We start from the raw sequence: 23,534 nt of genomic DNA, 5'->3' as shown, positions 1-23,534 counted from the left end.
TTGCTCTCACGGCCACAATTCTTATTTCTCACACACCATTTATAGGTAAAAACCTAGATATACTTGTCTTCTTTCGGCCATTGTGCTCATTTAAGCATTAGACTTACCACATTTGGCTCATTGAGCCTCCGAATGACAAAAGCCACAGAGTACCAGTTTTTCACATTGCTGATATGCCCCCCTTTTTTTACTCTAGCCACAAAAATTATTTATCAATGTGTCCGCAAATGCTTTCTGGGGCTCACGTTGAGGTCATTATATTGATACCACGTATTGTTTAGGGTTTTTTTAGAGCTTCTTCAATGGGAAGTTTTCGAGGGCTTTTTCAGTTAATCTCAGATCGATATACTATGACTATTTTTATGACTTTTTTCAACATCCTATAAAATACCTTTTTTTGACATACCATGCTATGATTGTTTTCACATAATATCTTTTAGTGGCACAGTGACTCAGTTGTTAGCACTGCTCCAACTAGCACCAGCAAGTAAGCAATGCACACTCTGACCAAGGTTTGATTCCCAGTCTTGCAGGCCCTTTTCATGGCGTTTTTTTCAACATACAATACTATGACTTTTTCTTTACTTTTTTCGACATACTGTACTATGACTTTTTTTATATATATATATTCTATGATTTTTTTCAACATTTTCTACTATGACTTTTTGAGTGAATGACATGCAGCAAATGGCCGCAGGATGGAATTGAACCCGTGGCCATTGCTGCAAGGACTGAGCCTCTGTACATGGGGAGCATGCTCTACCAAAAGAGCTACTTTTTCATCACTTTTTGACTTACTATACTATAACTTCTTTCTACATACTAAACTAGGACTTTTTTATGACTTTTTCCTTCATACTATACTATGACTATTTTATGACTTTTTTCAATATAATACTATGACTTCATGACTTTTTTCGACAAACTATACTATGATTTTTTCATCACTTTTTTCAACATGCTATAATTTGACATACTATGACTTTTCGACATGCTGTGACTTTTTTTTTTAAACCTTAAAATATTCCACTTTTGTTTAATACAGTATTGGTATTATTAAACATTTCAGTGAAATTCATACTAATTAAAACTATTCCCACTTTTCCAACTATTCTCACTACTTTACCTTTTTCTATTTTTTATGACTTTTGACATACTATACTTGGACTTTTTCAACTATTACTTTTTTTCAACATACTATACTGACAATTTTGGACATACTATACCATGACTTTTTTATCACTTTTTTCCGAACGTACTATACTATTTATTTTTCATGACTTTTTTCAAATAACTATTCAATGATTTATTTTTACTTTTTTCTATATACTATGACTTTTTCCTGAAATATTATGCTTTATTATTATGACTTTTTTAATCACTTTTCCCAATAAACCATACTAAGAGTTTGTCATCACTTTTTTTAACATGCTATAATATGACTTTTTGTTGCTTCTTTTGACATACCTGTTCTATGACTTAAAATATTGTACTTTTGTTTTTATTTAGTATTATTCAACATTTCAATGAAAATCATACTAATTAAAACCATTCCCACTTTTACTAAAATAAACTAAACTATTCTCACTACTTTACCTTCTTCTGACTAACAGTCTGGTCTTCCTGTACTTCACTCCTTGGTACTGAAACTGTTGACTGAACTTCAGCTGGTGAGAAGGACCACAGAATATTGGATGTGATATCTGGCACAACCTTTGACCTCGCTCCTATTGCGCAGCAGGAGCTTGTCTGGTCTTTGAGGTGCACAAAGTGTGGCAGCTGGGAGTGTGTGTGAGGGAGAAAAGAAAAATGGACTGACAGATTGTGTATGCATATATAGTATGCATGTTAATATGTATGTATTCACTGTAGGTGCTGGGAGTGCAGACAGGCTGGGCGTTCCTGACGGCCATCTAAGCATCTGTCTGTAGATCTGTCAATCTGTCGTATGGATTCTTCTCCACTAATGCACAGACAAATCAACACACACACATTATAGTAAATATGAAGACGTGGAGTGGCTCACACACCTTCTGTCAAACGTAATTGCTTCTACTTCAGCACCTTCCAAACGTACATACAAAACAAAAAGCTGTATTAAAACCTGCTTCCAGCACATTAATTCATTACATACAGCCTGTACATAACACACAATATGCACCCACCCATTAAAACCACAATCCCTACTATTTATACAACATGCACATGCTTCTATTATTATATTAAAGTCAATGTTATACAATGGGAGCCTGACATTTCTGTAACATCTGTGTCTCTGTGTGTGTGTGTGTGTGTCACTTTCGCATCATCTCATCATCTGTAGGTCCAGACAGTGCTACAGGGTTCCCCACTTTCTTCCACTTCACTGAGCCCCCACCCCCTAATACATAAACACACACACACACACACACACACACAAACAGTCTCATGGCCGGTTTCTCAGACACAAAGGAAAATAATGTACAGTACATTGTCTCATTATATATTTTTAAAGCATCAGTACATCAAAATTAGAAAAATAATAATTTGGGACCACCCCAATACTGAGAGAAGTAGATAGATAAGATATTGCACTTCTGGATATGAGCATGGACATGAGGATATATGCATATTAATAAATAAAAGCTTAGAAAACAGCAAACGTGGTGACAAACTGTTTATTTGCCTTAACAACACACTCCTTTAAGGTTAATTTGGATTCAACTTGAACTTTAAAATAAACTCCAAATAGAAAAAAAGCACAGAATTCCATTAATCAGATGCCATTTTTTATTATGTACACAATATAGAATGTAACATTGTTAAACAGTGTAAAAGCTCAAATGTATAGCTTGGACACTGAACTTTCTCTTAATTCTGTAACTAAAAGACTTACTACACACCTAAATTAAAAAACGTATACATTGATTACTGTGTTAGTGCATCTGTATTCAAGCCTGAATGAGAAGCTTGTCTACCACATTAAAAAGCACTTAAGCAGTGTCAACACGCGCTGTGGAAGAAAAAGTGTTCAACAGCATCAAATTTTCAGTAGGTAAAATAACTACACTTCGTCTGAGGCACATCCTCTTCAGAGGTTGTATTAAAGTAAAAGGAACAGGCAAGTGGAAACTTGCGATTCCCCTTAGTTACTGAACGCTCTTTATAATGTTTAATGGAGAATTGAACTGATTTTCATTGTCGCATTTTATTCTTTTCAACTATGCGGCTGTTCTGTGTGAGATGCTTCTCTCTCTCGCTTTACCCCTCCTCCTCCTCCCCCCATCTGTCACACCCAGTCAGTCAGCCTCACCCTTCCCCTTTAGCTCCTGTACTCATCGCCGCAGTCCCCGATGAGCTCCGTGAGGTCCCTGGAGCGTTGTGTCACTGCTTCGATGGCGGCGAGATCTTCCCCCGTCAGTTTCAGGTCAGGGCTGCAGCTACGCAGACTGTCACTAATGTGGTGCCCCGCCCCTGCGACGCCTAGCCGACAGCCCACAATGACCCCACCCACCGCGGGGCGATCCAGCACATAACGTGTTGCCACGCTGGCCACTGAGCAGTCGTGTCTCCTGGCAGCCGTCTCCAAGGCAACAAGAAGGTCCTGGAAAAGGCTCCAGCCACCCCAAGAGTCGATCATGTTCTTGTACTTCGAGAGGGAGGCGGTGTAGAGCTCCGCCCTGGAATTAGGCTCTGCCTTCCCCAGATAACGCTCTGAGAGTAGACCGCCAGCTGAGAAAGGACAGTGATGGAGGAAAAAGAGCGGAGAGAGTGATGGAGGAGAGAGGCAGACAAAGGAGTTTAAAAATGAGTCGGGGAGGAGAGATACATTATTGAAAGAAAGGAGAAGTGGGAGGAGGCGCCAGGGATAAACGGATGGAGGAAGAAAATAGATGAGATGGAAAAGGGCAGAGAGGAGGAGGAGGAGGAGGGTGAAGCAAGAGAAGGTGGAGAGAAAAAAAACAAAAAGGGAGGGGAGAGAGGGCATAGATGGGGACCATTGAGGTCAGGAGGAGAATGGGATGCAGAGACGGAGGGAGAGGAAGGAGTAACAATGATAAGAGGGGGAGTGAAGAGAAGAGAGGATGTGTCGTCATGTCGACTGACTCCATTTTAGAAACCAACCATTTTACATTTTTATACCGAGATGGTAAATGTGCTGCTTGTAAGTAAACATTCTTTGTAATTGCCCTGCTGGAGCGGTATTATTCATGTATCTAAGTAAATGCAAATGCTAAAAAAAATGACATACAGTGACTGGATATAAATTGTAATGTGTAAACAGTATCTCACCCAGAGTGCCATAAGTGAGGAGCTGAATGTTGTTAGCCAGACAGAACTGCTCCATCTTGGCTACAGGTCGCTGGTCAATCAAAGAGTACTGAACCTGCATGGTAGACACATTAAATACATGCTTAACAGACGCACTGAAAAATTGAGTCTTGTACATGCAGGTGGAAGCGTTACCTGGTTGCTTGAGATGCGGATGCCTCTGTTGGTGATCTCCTCCAGCCTCTGTGTGTCAAAGTTAGTGAGGGCGAGCTCTCCTGAGGAAAAGGAAAAAACAGGTTAAAGTCTTCTCAGAAAAAAAATTCAAACAGATCCACTTTCCTTTTTTGACACTTTGGACATACTATACATTCTGTATTCCCTTCAGAGAATATGCGTGAATCCTTAGAGTTGTGTGTGATGACTATTTTTTTTCACCAGTCTACTGCTCATATTGGGCCTCATTCACCAATATCTTCCTAAGTTTTCTCTTAAATATGTTCTTAAGAAAATCCCTGAGAAAAGTCTACGTCCGATTCATCAAGTGTTCTTAAACAGCAGAATTGTTCGCAGGTGTGTTCTTAGAATAATGAATCCCAATGTCTTCGTAAAGTGAAAGCTTGTGCCCGTTCCTCCTATTTAGCCGGAAAACGTAAAACGAGATATTTAGTAGCATCAGCAGTGCATACTAAGCAGCAAATAAGATGGAGAGAAATGTTACATTTTAAATTAGAACGGACGAAAACGGTATAGCTTCTTGTTTTGCGCAAACATGTCAGCTCTAAATTGTGCGTAAGAGTGCTCTTGAGTGTGCGTAGATTCTGTTCTTACCTGAGAACAAATCCATAATAAGAAAACATTGGTGAATGCCGGAATCTTCGTGAAAACTGCGTAAGTGAGGTTTAAGAACACAACACGTGTTCTTAAGAACGTTTGGTGAATGAGGCCCATTGATATTCAGGAAATAAAAATAATCCAAGAACTACATATTTGTCCAAATTACATTTTTGGTGCAAACCTTTAAATTAATGATGATTGATCTATGATTTGATCATAGATGAACAGGATAGCACAGTAAACCTAATTAGAAAATCCAATTACTAAATTAAATAAATAAAAAACAAAATATATCAAACTTGAAAACCATTTCCAGGTCAAGAATGAACTCCTCTCAAATAAACTTAACATGCAGCCTGTAAAACATGAATATATTGCAATTTCCAAACAAACTGTATATCTGTGATATTGGTAATATTTATTTGTTAGTTTTTTTCCCCCCGTTTATCTGTACATGTTTACAGTATGTATTGTGAACTTCAGCGTACATACGTATAAGTCCCTCCTGCTGCAGGTCGGACAGGTGTCCTAGTGCATCCAGGTATCTTTTGTCTCTATAGTCCCACCAGTGGAACTGAACACAGTCCAGTCTGTCCACCTGCATACGGGTCATTGAGCGCTGCAGCGCCTTCACCACCACCTGCACACAAATAGGGACTCCTCAGCCTCCGTCTCTACTGGCAACAGTAAAAGTAAATACATGAAACCCATTTAATGAGTTTCAATTCAACCTAGGAGGTCTAGTTTCAGAAGTTGCTCTACGTACATCAACACAAACATATAATTCCAGACAATGCCACTTACTGTATAGCCTGACTGATAATGGACTTTTGAGGCCAATATTGCTTTTTGGGAGTTTGATAACCATATTGACTGACAGTAAAAAAAATAAAAATAAACACAAACACAAATAAAATTGTGACCAAGATAAATATAGAGCAGGACATTTTACAGTGGAAAGATCAACTTGTCAGTACGCTCTGGTTGACAAAGTATGCCTAGTTTGGTTTTTCTGTACTGAAAGTTCTTGTTGCTTATTGGCCGACATACCAATACATCTGCGATAAGTCAATGATGGCCAATATACTGGTCTAGCTCTAATACCATGTGCATACATTGTCTGTGTTTAGCTTTGAATACATCCTGTAAATTGTGCACAACTGCAAAATATTGTGTGGATACCGTTTTTGTAACCATCATAGTTTAGTACACATGAAACTACAAATACATGGGATTATTTGTGATGTGAACTGTTTTCTCATAAAATTAAGGATATGGAGAGAATAATTTAAGGGGACTCAACACTAACACAATTTCTATGCAGCTTTAAAATGTTTAAGTAGACCAGTAAAGGTGACGTCCGTGTTCTTTATAAAGACACACACCGCCCGCTAGTGGATGAAACTATCCTAACTGTAAAACACGGCAGACCGAGTGCGGGTTACCTTGCGGTCCATTGGTCCTGGTCTTGGCACGTATTTGGTCAGACTCTGCAGAGCTGGGATGTCTTTCCCAGACGATTTGCACTTCTACAGATGACACAAAGAGTCACACAAATTATAATTACAAAATACAAACATTCTTATTGGGTTATGTCTTGTTTCTGTAGCTTGCACTGATTGGGATCTATTATAACCATATGCTAAATATCTTGCAAATTATTACATACAGCACAATAGTTTTTTTTACTGTTTTGTACTGCTAAAAGGATGCAGGAGTTAATAATTGTCTGTTGATTAGTTAATTGTAAAGTGACAAATAGCTTGGAAAGCATCTGCAGTAAGGGAAAATGTGAGACAGAGAGAAAAGCTGGTTGGAAGAGAGAATAGCTCTCTGTCTCTGAGACAGGCTGAGACCACGATCGATACCATTAGACTGTCAACAACAAAAACTCTGATCTGAGCCACTCTGTGTGTGTGTGTGTGTGTGTGTGTGTGTGTGTGTGTGTGTGTGTGTGTGTGTGTGTGTGTGTGTGTGTGTGTGTCTGGTACTTTTTTCTGTTTGAGTGAACGTGTGAGAACATTTCTTAATGTGTGTGTTGAGTATCTGCAGCTCTGTGGAGAACACCAACACTAATAGCTGGATTGACAAATCAATAACCAGGCAGAACTGAGCTTCCAGGATGATACAGTATGAATGACAACGGTGTCCATCACACTTTCCTCATTTAGTTTTTTGCAACAAGCAGCCTGTTTTCTCTTTGAATCTGTCTCTTGCTTCCTCTCTGTCTCTTTCTTGTAAAAGACACACAAGCACTTCGCTGACATCAATCTACAACAGAACATTAGCTCCCTCTTGTGTTTCAGGCAGCACAATCAGGCAAAAACATTTTAAAAATAAAAAAATGGTTGTGTCACCACAACTCAGTGTGAGACCACGGAGATAATTCCAGTTATCTATTAAACTATAAACTACAGCATCTCCAGCATCATGTCATGCAAATTTTGGTCATAGACTAGCCGGCCAGTTACACTTCAGACGTGAATTTATCTTTTTGCTTTTATAAGGATTCTTTTTTCAACCCATTGAGTAGGATTAATCCCACATTTTTAAACAATAACTTAGATATGGTACAAATTTGTCTTGTCAGGGACCTTTGTTGCATGCCATCCACATCAATTACTTTACACCATGTATTTATTGAAAAGAAAAAATGGGAGTTAAATAGTTTTCACCAACAATACATTTTATTTTGGATTAGAATCATTTGTTATTAATGTTGTTGGATTGTTTAATTCATTATTATTCATGTGAATATGTTTAATGTTTTTCAATGTTTTGTGCCTGAGGAAATGCATCTCAAGGGGTTAATTCTCTAATGAACATTTTGAACTAAAATAAAATTTTGAAATCTTCACAAACTGCACAGCTGCATAACATGATTCAAAGAAAATCTGATTATTGCATTATTATTGTCATCTTTGCCAAATTATCGCCCCTTATCATGTCATATATGTAAAAGAGGGTGTGTGTGTGTGTGTGTGTGTGTGTGTACCTGGCTGTTGAACTGTCCAAATATCTCCTCTGCAGGCCCATAAATGTCTGCCATGTCAAATGTGGTCAGACCAGCGTCTACATAGGCCTGCATGGCCTCAACTGGAGAGACAAGAGGGAAACATTTCTAGATTAAATGTGTTCCTATAGTCCAGTAGTTAGGTTACCAAGAGAGAGTGGTTTAAAAATCACAATGTTTCACTACTAGCATGTGCAAATTATTTATAGTGTCTGTTTGAATATACTTTTGAACACTTTCTGACTATAAATTGTTGACAGGGTGTAGCAACATGTCCCACATATGTCCCTAAAGTAACTATCCATGAGTTCCCACAGTCAAAGCTAAAAATGTATTTCCTTCCTGTTATCACAATTGCTTTTCTGAACTGGCACACCCGGGTTTCACAAGGGCATAACATCGATTTTGATAAAGACTACATGAAGTCTTTATATCAGATGATTGGATTTCTCTTATAAGTACATCTGAACAAGTACAGGACATGTTTTCTATTCCAAGCTAGATAATTTATAGAGTTTCCAAAACACCAGTTTTCAATTCATTTGCAATACTTCCAGGATATTGTTTACCTGCTTTGGCATGATCTACCGCTCCGTGCGACCCGGACACCTGCCACATCCCGTTCAGCAGTCGGCAGATCTCCAGGCCACCGGCCAGCCTCACTTTGGGTACCGGGGACATTCTGAGGTTAGTGCCGGGGAACGAGCTGCTGGAAGCGGCCTGCGGTTTGAACACAGCTACACAATAGATTTCTTTCTTTCACGGTAGATAAAAGTAAAACCATTTTAAAGTGGTTTTGCTTTTCGCATCATTGTCGATAGAGGGTTGTCAGTCAACTCAATAAATGCGGCAACCTGTTTAATACGGAATATAAACATTAAAATCAGCTATACAAATTACTCACTTTCCGTTTCTTAAAAGACGTCTCTGAACCACCTCCAGGAAAAAACAGACTACAGGTTCACAAAAATGGTCGAAAAGTTACTAAACATTTTTGAATGGCTGAGTTACAAAAGCCGTGGATGTGGTAACCTGCTGGAGAAAACAGCTGACTCTGTTTAGCCGGAAATAAACTTGTTCTTCAGCACGCTGGCTGCTGGTTGGCTGCCCCCTACAGGATCAAAACACAACACCTGAGCCTGTTTCTGAAGAAAAACTCTTCTTAGAAAATCAAGCAATAATTAAACTGAGACGTGATACAGGGGAAAATAATCTTTACTTAAAATTACCGTTACATTCACCACATTATTAGAGCCCTCTATGTAGAGCGTTCTCGGCAGACAACATGCTGTAGCAGACCCATTTTACATTTCTTATCACTCCACTGTTGCTGCCTTTTTCTTCTTCTTCTTCTTTCTCTTCCTCTTCCTCTTCTTTTTGCCAGGTGTACAGTCAGCCTGTTCTGCTGCAGGATTCGGTTTGTCCTCCGTCTCTGAAGCGTCAGACTCTTCTTCTGAAGCTGCGGGTCTCTTCTGGCAGGTGGACGGGCTGAGCGGTGTCACCTCCGGCTCGCTGTGACAGAGCAGACGGCTAAAGTCAACCTCTTCTAATTTCAGAATGAAATCTTTTCTTATCTGTATTAAAAGCTTCTCTAAAACCTATAACATTTAATTTAGTTTGTGCTAATAAAGCTGTGTGATATTTAATTGTAAGAAAAACCTATTGTGACTATAGTCATTGAATGAATTATTACAGATTTCAGACCATTTCATACTTAAAATTGTAACAAAAAAAAGAAACCTTTGCACAAAATATACATTCAAATTCTTCTTTACAGATTCTCCATTGATTGTGACAGGATGGTATCTGAAGCACAGAGAAATCATACACCAAAAACAAATTGCTAAATTGAATATGAATGCACAAAATATGCAGTCTAGATCATTTCCATTTTACAAATTACAGGCATTAAAGCAGCATTATAATTTACAGACGTGATGCATTAGCATGTAAATAAACCAGAGTGTCCCTTGGAATCACTAATCCCGAGCAAATAGGACTTAATTACAGTATTACTCTAAAGGCCCAGACACACAGACTAGACGGCCGACCCTCGGCAGAAAAGGCAGTCGGACTGATCAGTCTACCAGAGTTGGTCAAAAAAGTGCCTCGGAACACACCAAAGCGACGAGACGTAAAAGTCTCCATAAAAGCAGGCGGCGCTAATCTGTATTGTCGCCCAAAAAGGAAAACCGGCAGCTGATTGGACGAACGTGTTACGTGGGTCTGGTTTCTCCGGAAATTCGAAGACAGACTGTCATGGCGGCTCATTCAGAATACGATCTCATATTGTACTAAAATAGTTCACCGAGACGTGTTTCTGAAAACATTTTAAGCGAGAAATAGGCTTCATTTCAGATCGACAAAAGTCAGTTTAAAAGATTTTTGTCCGATTTTGACAGACTCTAGTCACGCTCATTCCACTCCCTGTTACCAGGTTAGCGCTCTACCAATCAGATGGGTCATTAGAGTCCGACTGCCGGCAGTGCACGACCTGCCAATTATACACGTCAAATCGGCCAAAATGAAGGCCGGCGGCCCCTCGGACGGACAACGGCACGGATGACACCAAATAGACTCGAGTCACTGACCTCGCCAGGCTGTCCAACGGCCAATTATCGGCCTGGTGTGTAGTAGGCTTAAACTATTACTACAGGATTTAAAACTTTGTTTCGTATTAATAGCTTCACATGACACCCCCGTATTTACCTTATTTGAACCGCTGGCTCCTGCTTCTTCTCCACAGCCTCGCTGTACTTCTCCAGCAGAGCCACGAAGAAGCCGTGTGTGCGGGTCTTGGCGGTGCTGGCACGCAGACACTTAGTGAGCGGCTCCAGGCCTCGTTCAGGCCACTGAGCCATCAGAGGAACCAACCTGCAGGAGAAAACGCATTCAGGGAACCATTCCATAGAAATTGAATCCTGAAGTCAGGCACTGAGAGCTGGTTCCATATCTTCAAAACGGCCACAGTTTCACTCAGAATTAGATTAATGGCAGAGTGGAGAGTCAAACAATACATTTCAAATCAAGGGAAGGATGCAAACGCTCCAAAGTAAATGACCCAGAGAGCCAATACAAAAGAATACTGGGAAAAGCACACGCTCCAATATTTGCATGTACAAAACCATCACTAGGTTTTGTTGTGAGTTTGTGTGAGTGAGTAAAAGTGGACCGCTGCTACCTGAAGCCGGGGTTCTGCTGCAGACAGGCCGTTACGACCTCCTCGTTCTCCTGACGGTGGATGGAGCAGGTGGAGTAGACCAGGCGCTTCACGCCAGGGAACTTGAGACCGTGGTTTAGGCACCTCAGCTGGAAGGAGGCCAAGGAGGCCAGACGAGCCTGATCCTTCTCCTGGTCAGCAGAGGACACATCGCCCCGGAGACACACCATACCTGGACCCAACACACACAGATTATAGAAATGATATTGAAATCCTTATTTGTTTGTATATAGGCACACAAGTATTGCATAAAACTACATATACTGGTTAAAGTCCTACATTATATTGTGGTTTAGAAACATGAATATGGGGATATTCAGAAAGAAAAGTGAATTTGTGACATATAAACAGGATCTGCTTCTTTGACGCGAGTGACATAAGCGAATTACAAACCAATGTGATGATGCTGATGATAAATCATATTACGAACAGCATTTCTGCTTAATTGAAAGCCTGACAAAGTGGATGAACCATTAGGTATGATTTATTCATTATTTATTTATTTATATATGTTATATATATATATGTTATATATATTATACATTTATGGTAAACACAAGATTTAAAGTGGTGCTTTTGCAGGATTAATTGTTGAGAAACTCAGTTTTACAGATGGTTTATTAACTACATTTATATTGTGCTTTTCTAGTCTTAACCACCTCTCAAAGCGCACAGCTCTGTCAATTAAATCAACTAATCGATTAGTCGACAAAATTGTATAAGTGTTAGTCAACTAAGAATTTCTGTAGTCGAGGACAGCCCTCCAAGAAACTCAGACATTGAGTGAAGTGGAAGCATTTGGTTACATCAAATGTCTGGATGTACTCTAAGGATGGGGGGGGGGGATTGATACAGCATAGTATTGCAATATTTTCTGTGGCAATAATGTGTTGATACACGGACGCCAAGCATCTACAGTATGTGTTGGTCCATTTGTCTGCTTGACAATCCCAATTTGCAGCAATAAAAAATGAAGTGAGATAAACAAAGAGAAATGTTTCTTTTTAGATAAAACTGATGTTGACAAGATTTCCTTAGACATAATTAGAAATCGCAATATATCGCAGAATATTGCAATATGTTTAAAATCGCAATAATATCGTATTGTGACATAAGAATCGTGATGCTATCGTATCGTGAGGCCTCTGGTGATTCCCACCCCTAATGTACTCTAAAGTAAATCTACTTGGTTACTTTCCACCACTGGCAATAACATGCACTTTAGTTGGGGGTGCCGCTCTGCTGTGAGGCTCCAGAACAAATATGTACAAGCTAGACAGAGACCTGACTCTTAACTTAAAACTGCTGGTAAGCAGACAGTGATGTTACAGGAAGGCTGACACTGACACAGGGGGAATGAGCATCAAAACGTATTAACCGCCTGATTGCTCGAGGGACTCAGGGTTACATCTGTAAAGACAGCAGACAGGTGGTCATCAGAAACACACACAGGAATAGCGGATTACTTCACCTGAACCGCTGCAGGATGGATCCAGCAGGATATACTCAACATCTTTAAACTGCGGGCTGTAAGGGTCCACCTTCAGGAAGTCCTGGTTGGCCAGCTGCTGACAGGTGACCCCGGCTCGGAGCAGGAGAGTGGACATGGTGGCCAGACGCTTGGCATCCAAATCATAGGCAAACAGCTTGCCCTTGTTCTTCATGATGGCTGCCAGGTGGCTGGACTTGTTGCCGGGGGCGGCACAGGCATCGATAACATGGCAGCCAGGTGGGGGGTTGAGGAGGTAAGCGGGGAGGCAGCTGGCTTTGTCCTGCAGAATGATGTGGCCGGCCTTGTACAGGAAGTGGTCATGGAAGTCAGTTTTAGGAGAGAAGACCAGCAGCTCTGGCAGATGCTGGTCCATCACAAAGTGTTTCTCCTTCAGGGTTAAGTCATCAAGCCTGGAGGCCTGTCCCAGGTAGGAGAAGCCTTCCCTCTTTAGATAGTCCACAGTATCCTCCACGGTGGTCTTCAGGGTGTTCACACGCACATACCTGGGCAGCTTGTTCCCGGCGAGCTGCTGCTGGGCGCTGGCCGGGAGAAGGCCCTCATTGCTGCTGACTTTCTGCTTCACTTTCATGCGGGCCAGCGCCGCCTGTAGTCTGGAGCGATGCTTCATCATCAAGGTTTTCCAAGAGCCGCCGCACTTCAGCCCCTGGCCCATCAGCAGGTCGTACACCAGCACTTTGGCCAAGTGAATCCTTATCTTGGTGTGTTTGAGCAGCTTGGCGGACTCGATGATCTCCTCCAGGACAGAGGAAAACTTCTGGGTCTCGCAAATCAGAGCGAACAGCTGTTTGATGTTCGCAAATTTGCTGTCGTAGACCAGAGTTTTCACAGCGCCCTGCTTCATCTCGGCTTTCTCCAGGATCTCGGCGGCTTTTAGGTACAGAGCCATGGCGAAAATAACTCAAGAGTTAGCTAGCTAGCTAACGAGCCAGACTACTTAACTAATTAATCCGCTATTTTGGGCTGTATTTCTTTTTGACAACTTGCCTGACACATTCCTCGTCCTGCCGGGGCTCCCTCTTTTCTGAGCGGGAACAACAAGCGTCTTTGTTTGTTCGTATTAACGTTTTATAAAAGCAGCTCCGTGGTCACTTTTCCACCGTGCACATGGCAGAGGAAGGAAGGCTCGTGATACCGGAAGTACTAGCTAACGCACAGTTTTCGTCTGACGTAGTAAGGTCTGTTCAGCCAATCACTGATGACAACTGAAAGAGCACTTTAACGGTCTTTTAATCACCCATAAAACACATCTTATTTTTTTTAAGCGTTAAATTACATTTTCTAAACATTTGTATGTTTGAATGTACATTTCAGTGCAACTATATTTACAACTATCAGTCTGATCTATTTTGATTTCCAAAAGCAATCATGGGTTTTACAAAAGTTTTGTTTTTATTGGTACATTTATCCATTTTCCTAATCTTTTCAGTCTGGGGTGCTCGGGATAAATTACCTTAAACGCTAGCCATCCTTCCTCTCTAGAGTGACTGTTCCCAGCTGATTATGGTATTATTAGTCATATTCCAACCCAGATAGTGAAAACACAAATGGATGTAAAAACTGTGGGCCACAGGAACAGGAAATTGTTGAGAAAGTAGCTTTATTCTTTAATACAAGTTCATTCTCTGGGTATTTCCATGAAGACACATACGAGGTCAAAGGACTCAAGTCCACACTGGTGTTTCTTACAATATGAACAATCATCACTGTAAGAAAATCAGTTAGCTGTCATTGAGTGTGAACTTTACTTTGTTTAAAAATCTACCAGTTGATAAGATGCAGAATGGCCTGTCCCATCAACTCCATCAGACAATACAATTCAGTTAAGAGCAAAAACAGTTGATCATCAAAGAGAAAACAATTAATTGTAGCAGTAGCATTGTAAAGTATCACTGAACAATAACAAATGAAAAATATAAAATTGTAAAAACAGAAAAGAAAGAAAACTTAAGAAAATAAAAGGTGCATACTCTTATTTATTTAATTTGCTGCCAAGTGAACCAAAACAGTTAATCTGCACTTGCTGTACAGCATACAAAACAAATAAATTACAGTACAAGGAAACATTGATTACAAAATGCACAGTACATTTTCTGGCACAAAATCTTTGCTAGAAAATATTCGCCACATGAACATTTGCTTTAGGTACTGAATAGCCATTCACCCACGCTGTGATTTACAGCTAAAAATATCACAGGCTGATGTTAAAGCTGTGATTGGTAGCACTTGTATTATTGTTTTGATTGTAACATCTTTTAAACCGTTTCAATGGCATAAAAGTATATGTGTGAATTGCGGTCTGCCACAGTGTCTTTATTAATACAACCAGTAAGAGTCAGAAAATCCAAAAATTACTAATCTTACACATTAGGAATTTGATCAAATACTTCATTTTCTCCTTTGTGAGAAGTTAGCAGCAGCACAAGGTCTTCAGAGAATGCGTGTTCTAATAGCATCTTAAATTAAACTTCGGATTGCATTTTTTTACAATGTTGAATTATGCTCAAATATAAAAAGTCCTTATTTTATATTGTTTTTGGAATGCTGTTCAGCAGCTTTGTGTGACAGGCAAAGAGAACCTGCCTTTCACTCTCAATCCACTATCCACAGGGAAATGACAGTTTGTGCACTACGATGGTAGCCTGCTGGTTGCCATTGTGCTGTATGTTATTTCAACAAAAGAGATATTCTAAGTAGATTGCCCTCATTTTCCATATACTTTTAATATATTTTGCTGCTTTGGACTACGACTGCAAGGTTGAAATGATGCTAAATGCAGTTAGTTTGATCTAATGTTTGAAGAAATGTAATTGAAAGGGATGGTGTCAATTGGTTGTGGAAGCATAGTAGGGTGTATGGCGAAGTAAGTGTGGAGGTTCTTTGGGTGGTGGACAGAATAAATCGGACCCAATTGTCACTTAACCCATCAGTGTTTAGCGACCCCAGTGGACTTTTTTACAGTCTTTGTCTTTAAAGAGTTTTTGTATAGAAGCAGTCTCTCTGTAGTGTGAGGTGGCAGGCGGTTCCTCTTGGCTCTTACAATACACACTGCCATTGGACACAGCCGGTCGAAGCCCCCTGAGGTGGCCGGTACTGCCAGCAGCTTCTTGGCGATGCCCTGCAGCAGGGGGAACCGATTTGCAGACTTCCAATACAACACACTGGAGTTGCTTTCCCACAGTGGTTCTGATAGGTACACATCAAGCTCTGCTGTCTTCATGGTCTTTGCAAGCGGCTGGAGGAAATTAAAGATGGACTTGCGCTTGAGGTCGGGCCCGCTAACTCCGTCGCAGTTGTTGTCATCTGAGCTGCCACCTGATGTCTCCATCAGGGTGTTGTCTTGGCTCTCCTCTTCGCCATCCTGCTCCTTCAACTCATTGCTTGTCTGGTCTTCCTCTTCCTCTACAGAGGGAGATGTTGAGGGCTTCATGCTTTCTAATATGGATTCAACAATGGTGCGAGCCTGATACTTTGACGGGGGTGTTAGGAAACCTGTCTGGTCCTCCAGTTTGGCATCAGGAAATGGCTGGAAGAAAAAAAAAAACATTCAAGCAAGGATGAGAGTTCTGATTCTGAGTTTAGAAAGCTATGATGCGTATTTTTGTCTTTTATGTACTCAGAGATGTAACACAGAGCTCAATATAAACAGAGCTCTATTAATATAAAATAGGTATAAGATGCCATTTGATGCGATTTTGCAGCGTACCTTTTACATTTTCAGCTCTGTTACAGGAATTTAAAATTTAGTTTGAAAACTGAAAATTGCAGTTGCTTTAAAGTTGGGCTGACCTGCTCTGCGGTTGCAAAAATGTCAAAGCATAAAATAACAGCAATGTGTCAGTCCTAATTTAATACCTGCAGTTTGATCCTGGGGTCGAGCACGGCAGCTAGTACCATGTCCTTCTGGTGAATCAGGGACTGGAAATGTGTGTGGAGGCCTGTGCGCAGGGCCTTGTTAAAGTGGGTGTAGTTGGTGACAAGGCTCTCCAAGGTCTTATCAAGGCCAATGAGGGAAGGTGTGACGAAAGAGATGGTCACTCCGTTTCCTTGCAGGACCTAGTATAGAGTCAAAAAGGAAATGTTCTCACATAATCTTCTAACAATACCATATCTTCTAACAATACTATAATACTGTATTTCCATAAATTTATAAAATATTTCTAGAAGGGTTAACAAAAAAAATAAGTCTCTAATCCAGGCTCATTGTACAACTGACAAATTACAACAGCGCTGCAACATTAATGGTTTAATGTTTGCTTTGGTTCAGTAATTAAAAGTGCCCACTCAGAACAAATGTCGGCCAACAGCCTATACTGTATTTATTACCACATAAGCCAATAATACGTTTTGTTCAAGAACATGTAGCTGACGTCAACTAAAGTGCGTACATTTTAAAGATTGTAGTTTCAATTTCTATTACTTGGAATGATGACAATCCTGTTTATATTTCTTCTTGATTAGTTCATTATTTGCCACACTAAATCTGGTCAGAAAAAAAAACTAATCCAAGAAAATCCAGACAATTTGGAAAGTATAAATAGAAGTGGTTGGTGTCCAAAAGGTTTAAAAGAAACTCATCTCTTATATGTGATTTTTGAAAAACATTATAATCCACTACATTCATTTAATAAACTATCACTTTTTACCTGCAAGGCCTCCTCAAAGGGCTCAAGGAGACCCAGGATGTCAATCACTTGCTCCCTCTTGGCCATGACCAGAGGCGGGGCGCTGGCTGTGTTGTTAGCCTCGATGCGTGCCTGGGCTAGGAGAGCCATGATGGCGCTCCAGGCGGACTCCTGCACCATACGCCGTAAAGATAGCATCATGGAGTTCCAGCGACAGTTACTGGAGGAAGGGCACAGAGACACGTTGCACTCCTTCAACAAGACCTAAACATGAAATGATATGAACAAAAATTTTATTATCAGACCTCAATTGGACAATTTATAAATACTATAACTATATATATATATATATATATATAACTATGATGTTAATTAGCTGTACCTCAGCTGTGCCTCATCTTTGGGCGTAAAATCTAAAAAACAGCTTATTTGGATTATATACCTTTGCAAAAAGAATATAATACAAAGTAAAATAAACTTCCAAATCAGTTGTAATTTCTCCTACCTCGCTCCAGTAGGCACTGCTCCTAAAAAAAGCCACCACGTTGTGGACTTGCAAAAGCAGGTTTTCCACAACCCTTGAGTTCTTCAGTGCCTCCTTAATCACAAGTTGCAATGTGTGGGCCACACAGGTGGTCCTGGTCCCAATCTGTAGCTCTGAAAAGGGGGACTCTATTTCAGACATCTGGTCTGACAGAAATGCCACCATCTCATCTCCATCTGGTTCTCCCCGGTTGGATGAGCACATGATCTTGTAGTCGCAGAACAAATTGTTCCCGGCCAGGGCTTCTTTGGCCTGGTTGGTGAGGACGTAGCCGATGCTGCGAGGAAAGATGCCATAGCTTAGCAGCACACCTTCAAGCTCCCTGGCAACAGCAGTGCTGAGGTTTTTGTGGCTGAGGTGGCGGAAGGCCACAATGGGACGGCGGATCTGCCAGGAATCACTGACAAAGTGAAGCTGCACGATGACAATGGGATCCTCCACTGGATGGGATTGATCCCCTGCCCAGAGGTCAAAGGTGACATGAATGGCGTTCTCACCCTCTTTGGTTTTGGCAAGGCAGGCTTTAAGGTCCCGGATGAGCTGAGGCTTGATGGTTCTCTCCACTTCATCGTAGAGCTGTAGGCCCATGACACGCTGGGATAGCTTGTGGCATTCAGGGCTGACTGTACTCATGAATGACCTGAAGCCTGCACCTTCAACAAAACTGTTGGTCACAAAGTGAAGGTACATTAGTGTGGGATCTAGACTAGTGGTTGGATGTCCATTTGGTATACATACAGAATAGACAAGTAGCCTTCTGCTGCAGGTAATTCAAAGTCTGGTGACACATGTGGATACCATCCAGGGAAGGCAGACTCATAAGAGTATTTATTTTACTTGGGGATTAGCAAACTTGGGGATTTTGACAACAACTTTGGACAACAACACAAGGACACTGTAACAGCTACTAGCGCTACAAGTCACCTGAGTGGCAGCATGTCTTCAGCGATCATCCTCAGTGCTGCATTGGCAAACTTTTTCTGGTCCATCGGCGCAGCTGCTAGTGCGGCACCTGAGCTAGAGCTGGGACTGGAACTTGAACTGGGGGGCAAGGAGGGACTCATGGATGCTAAATTCTGTGGAAGCAGAACGGCTGTCTTCTGCTTAATTTTCTGACACTCCTGCTTCTTTTCTTTCTCTAGCCTGACCTGCAGCAAAGCAAAGAGTAGCAGAGTTAAGCCAAGCTTGCCAGGTGGGAATATATCACTGAAGAAAATAAATGAACATGAAAGGAATTATTCTATGACAGTAATGCATCCATAACCACCTCCAAACATCGACAGTTAACTTTGGTGATTATTGGATTGACTTTGTTTGGGAGGTACTTAATAGAAATGTAACTGCCAAAATTCAGTGAGGTTTAAATGTGTCTCCTTAGGTAAAAGTTTATAAGCAAACACAAGTGAGTCATAAAAGAAAATCATCATAGCATGCTTACCACTTTAGGAGTTACTGGTTCAGTGTCTAACACAACATCACACTTGAAGTCCACCTGTAACACAACATATAATGTGAATGCACAGTGCAGTGTTTCCTTTTTTTTCTAAAGTAGTCTCCTAGCGGCGGGGAGTGAGGCAGAGGGACCTCGGGGTGTGCTGGCTAGCTAATTCTTGTTTTATTTGTGGTCTAATAAACAGTGAATTCAAATTCAGTGCCCCATATTGCCGTTTTCCAAGCTACTGTAGCTGTCATATTTTGCGGGATGTTTCCATGGGAAGGCAGCCATTGGCTTTAATCCCCGTTTGTCACACTGCCTGAGGAGAAAATGCTACGCTGTTATTTATTTCGTTGTCATGACTTGGCAAGTGATGGACATCCTGTCACTGTTACAGTTGTTCATCCTCAAAGTGAAGAGAAAGAGTTCAGTGCAGTGGTGTCTTTGCGGCAATATATTATAAATTACACTTATACTAATGGACCAGATAATGATCAGATAGTATATTAGTATTGATTTCATATGTAGCAAGTAGTAATATCTTTGCATTTTTTTTTAAATTGTAACAAACATTTTACCTGATACTGTATATCCATTCAATGATTAATCATCTAGTATAATCTATTAACCATTTGTATGGTCTTCAAATTTGCTTACTGAGAAATCATTGAGAAATAAACATTTGTAAAATAAAAAAAAAAAAAAAAATAAGCTTTATACAGTATGTGCTAAACTAAATAAGTACTGTACCTCTCCTTCCACAAACTGTTGAATATCAAGGGAAATGCTGTCAGCATCGTCTTTGTACAAGCCCAACTCTGCTTTACGTTTGATGGAGGAGTTCCAGTGATTTTTCACAGAATTGTCTGTTCTGCAAGAGGAATCGAAAATGTACATTAAAGGCTGATACGTTTTTATGTTCATACCCTTATTTTAAGAATAACAACCAAATAATGCATATGACTGCCCTTCATCCATATTGCTAAATTTCAGCAACTCAATCACAGCTAACCAACCCACCTTCCAGGGAGCAGCTTGGCAATCTCAGCCCACCGGTTTCCCAGAACAGTGTGGGCTTTGTAGATGATGAGGTCTTCTTCATTTGTCCAGGAGCTCTTTCTGACCACTGGGTCGAGGTGGTTGTGCCAGCGCTCACGACACTGTTTCCCCAACCGTCCCTTCAGGTGCCTGGCAATCAAAGACCAGTGTCTGGTGCCATACTTGCCCACCAGCTCCACTATCTGTCCAGAGCGAATACACATGTTAAACACAGGAGTGCAAAGTAAAATGGGACAATGTTAACTACAAACTGTGTTTAAGCAAAGTATGTATCAGATGTTCTGTGTAATTTTTCCACCTTTTCATCTTCCTCTCTGGACCAGAAGCCCTTGACTAAATCAGGATCCAGGTGCTTTTTCCAGCGATGCATACAGTGAAATTCTGTCCGCCCCTGTCAAAGCAACAGACAGGTTGTTTTGAAGTGGAAGACTTGGATACTTGGCCTTCCTATAGTTTACTCAACTTTAAAATATTACACTGCTGATCCATTCATTCTCTCTCACTCAATAGAATTTGCCTCTGCTGAGTACTTACTGGTAAAAAACTGGCAATGGTTTTCCAATCTTTTTTCCCAAAGTTGCTGATCAGGATTTTGAGATTTTCATCCTGTACACAAGACAAAAATCAGTTACAGTATAATTTAATGTGCGCTTTAAGGTCAACTTTCAGGTACAGGTTATCTTGAACAGTTTGTTACTTTTGACACAAGCTAACAAACAGACCAATTAACAGAAACCTATGTGACAAAAAAATGTTACGCGTCAGACTGTACATCTGCCCCGGTTGGCTCTTCCTGCTAGCATGCAGCATTACATTTTTGTAACTGACACTAACGTAATAAACTACTTGAAATTACAGTGTGTAGCTCCAGATAATATATTCACATGAATGTCTGAAATATACACATCAGGGTCAGAGTCTTCTTTTCACTCACCTCTTCCTGAGTCCATTTGACTTTACACTTGGAACCATCCTTCTTCTCTGCTGCGTCAGAGTCAGTGTCAATGCACATATTACTATCCCCATCTTCTTCCATGCTGAAACCACACAAATTTACCAATAAAACAATCATGTATTACTGGATTTCAACATAAAGAGATTATTAAGAGTGAAAAGAAACACTAGATAGTGACACCTCAGCATACAATGTGGACATTGATATGAACATATGGCATGGTTGATATGGGCTTCATAATGGTGCAGTTGAGTTTGAATGTCATTTTTAATCATTAAAACACTTGCAAATAAAATTTGTTTCACTTTGATTTGGTGTAGCTTCACAAGTTTTAGCTGTAGATGTAAAAACATGTCTGAACCTAATGCTTAGCTAGCCCCTTAAAACAACAGCGCACATGTCACTGACTCTATTAAGTGTGTTTAAAAGCTACATTTAAAGTGCCCAAGATTTAAACACTATTAGAATGCCACAACTGATTCAATGGTAGATACGTTGAAACACAAGTTGTACGGCACTGCTGGCTAATGCTGCCCGATAAAAATTGCTCTCTACATTACACTCCACAACGGCACTTCTAACATTTTAAAGTTACTCATACACAGGAGTAACTCATAAGTACACTTGCAATATCTGATGCAATCCAATACAACAGTGCTGCCATAAGTTATACTTGTACAAACTAGATAATCATGTTAATATTTGTAATTGTCACTGCCAGTGAGGTATTAATTTAACGACGTGTTTATTATTGAGGTTGTAGTTTGCAGATATGTTGGACTGTCACTGCAATATACTGAAAGGTGTTTCTAATGTTTTGCTCCCCCCAAATATACAAATAACATATAACTAGCGATAGCTACTTTGTGACGGTTTATGTTGTTGTTTCTTGTGTTAGGTGAACCGAAGACAAATCCTGGTGGACATTAAAGATATAGCTATTTCTATTTCCTTGTTTACACAACATGTGTATTTCACTTTCCCGTCCTGAATGTTGTGCACCACAGCAGCAAGCTAACTGTCCACAGAAAAGTTGACATAGCTTCAAGTTAGTGGCTAACATTAGCTAGCTGCTTCAAACCAAACCAGTTACCTCGTCATAAATATAAATCGTTCAGCTATAGCTATATCTAAATAGTGCACTGGGCAACCGATTAATTAGTCAAAAAAAAATAGTGTTAAACTAATTACCTTACGTTGCAAAGTGGCTGTAACTTCAGGCTAAGTTAGCTAACTGGGGTCTCGTGAGCACGCTTGAGGAAACGTTGACTGAGCGTTGGCTGTTAGTTCAGAAAGTAGAGCGCCTCTAGCTGCGCATGTACGCAAAAGTGCAACATTTTTATCAGCGAAAATGAGGCGTTTGTGATAATTAGTGACTGTGATGGAGGGAGAAAGTTAAACTAGCTGACATGAACGTGGGGAAAACACAGAAATGCCTACCTAAATTTCAGATTGTGCAACTGCTTCTGGAATACAGCCGGGTCCAGCTTCCCCAGTTCACTACCATGATACAACAGAACAACGGCTTTTAAACGGTCGTCACTCAACGGGCACTCACCCCTCTCATTGACACGATAAAGCAGTGCAACCACTTGATATAGCTACTAACAGCTGTCACGATGGTTACATGTATTATTACAGCTGTGAGACATTTTCACCCTGCGCATAGCACACACACACACACACACACACACACTTGTATTTTAATAGGCAACGTTAACAACCAGAAACGTTCATGTCTCCCACACTTACCCGCGCGACATCCCTCCTCTGTCTCTGCTTGTGATGCAAACTGGAGCTCAACTGCTGCTTGAATAGTTTAGTTAACAGCAACTAAAACTAACCGTCTCATGAAAATGAATGAAAGCTCGAATAGCATACCCTGAATGAAATGTATTGTAATTATTTAAAAAAACAGAAAGAGTACTCATGACGTTGTAGCCTATCGGTAGAAAATTACCCGGGAATGAAAACTAGGGGATGTGTTCAAGAACAACATGGCTACACGGCTAGACAGACACACACTCCCCGGAAACGATCCATGTGAGCGACGGTTTCAACCGACGTTAACGGCTGATGTTGTGCAGA

At 40.6% G+C, this 23,534-nt stretch overlaps 3 protein-coding genes across 7 annotated transcripts; all 3 read right to left on the bottom strand.

The window, feature by feature from the left end:
• Positions 1 to 2,755: 2,755 nt before the first annotated feature.
• Positions 2,756 to 9,172, bottom strand: LOC114559041 (uncharacterized oxidoreductase At1g06690, chloroplastic-like). Of its 2 annotated transcripts, none has more exons than XM_028583439.1 (8): positions 9,003 to 9,172; positions 8,668 to 8,835; positions 8,081 to 8,181; positions 6,531 to 6,614; positions 5,578 to 5,725; positions 4,447 to 4,526; positions 4,273 to 4,366; positions 2,756 to 3,711 (listed from the first exon to the last, which is right to left on the bottom strand). In XM_028583439.1, exons 2-8 carry the CDS (start codon positions 8,777 to 8,779, stop codon positions 3,302 to 3,304), a joined length of 1,029 nt encoding a protein of 342 aa, XP_028439240.1. In that variant the 5' UTR covers positions 8,780 to 8,835; positions 9,003 to 9,172; the 3' UTR covers positions 2,756 to 3,301. The 2 variants fall into 2 exon arrangements, with proteins under 2 accessions (XP_028439240.1, XP_028439239.1); XM_028583438.1 differs by having other exon boundaries at positions 8,668 to 8,818.
• Positions 9,173 to 9,295: 123 nt separating this feature from the next.
• On the bottom strand, positions 9,296 to 14,020 carry nsun5 (NOP2/Sun RNA methyltransferase 5). The gene is made up of 4 exons (XM_028582995.1): positions 12,790 to 14,020; positions 11,280 to 11,490; positions 10,808 to 10,972; positions 9,296 to 9,610 (listed from the first exon to the last, which is right to left on the bottom strand). Exons 1-4 carry the CDS (start codon positions 13,715 to 13,717, stop codon positions 9,415 to 9,417), a joined length of 1,500 nt encoding a protein of 499 aa, XP_028438796.1. The 5' UTR covers positions 13,718 to 14,020; the 3' UTR covers positions 9,296 to 9,414.
• A 391-nt stretch (positions 14,021 to 14,411) lies between these two features.
• On the bottom strand, positions 14,412 to 23,534 carry mybl2a (v-myb avian myeloblastosis viral oncogene homolog-like 2a). 4 transcript variants are annotated; one of them, XM_028583931.1, is made up of 13 exons: positions 23,199 to 23,534; positions 22,887 to 22,946; positions 21,426 to 21,528; positions 21,026 to 21,097; positions 20,790 to 20,882; positions 20,453 to 20,673; positions 20,183 to 20,303; positions 19,436 to 19,489; positions 18,922 to 19,145; positions 17,959 to 18,661; positions 17,475 to 17,717; positions 16,684 to 16,884; positions 14,412 to 16,354 (listed from the first exon to the last, which is right to left on the bottom strand). In XM_028583931.1, the coding sequence occupies exons 1-13, from the start codon at positions 23,207 to 23,209 to the stop codon at positions 15,755 to 15,757; spliced, it is 2,706 nt and encodes a 901-aa protein (XP_028439732.1). In that variant the 5' UTR covers positions 23,210 to 23,534; the 3' UTR covers positions 14,412 to 15,754. The 4 variants fall into 4 exon arrangements, with proteins under 4 accessions (XP_028439732.1, XP_028439733.1, XP_028439735.1 ...); XM_028583932.1 differs by lacking the exon at positions 22,887 to 22,946 and having other exon boundaries at positions 23,199 to 23,533; XM_028583934.1 differs by lacking the exons at positions 22,887 to 22,946; positions 23,199 to 23,534 and adding an exon at positions 22,643 to 22,842.

This window comes from Perca flavescens, chromosome 7, assembly GCF_004354835.1.
Source record: "Perca flavescens isolate YP-PL-M2 chromosome 7, PFLA_1.0, whole genome shotgun sequence".
Classification (NCBI taxonomy): Eukaryota; Metazoa; Chordata; class Actinopteri; order Perciformes; family Percidae; genus Perca; species Perca flavescens.
The sequence above is the reverse complement of the archived record's forward strand: the minus strand, read 5'-3'. Positions and strand labels throughout refer to the sequence as shown.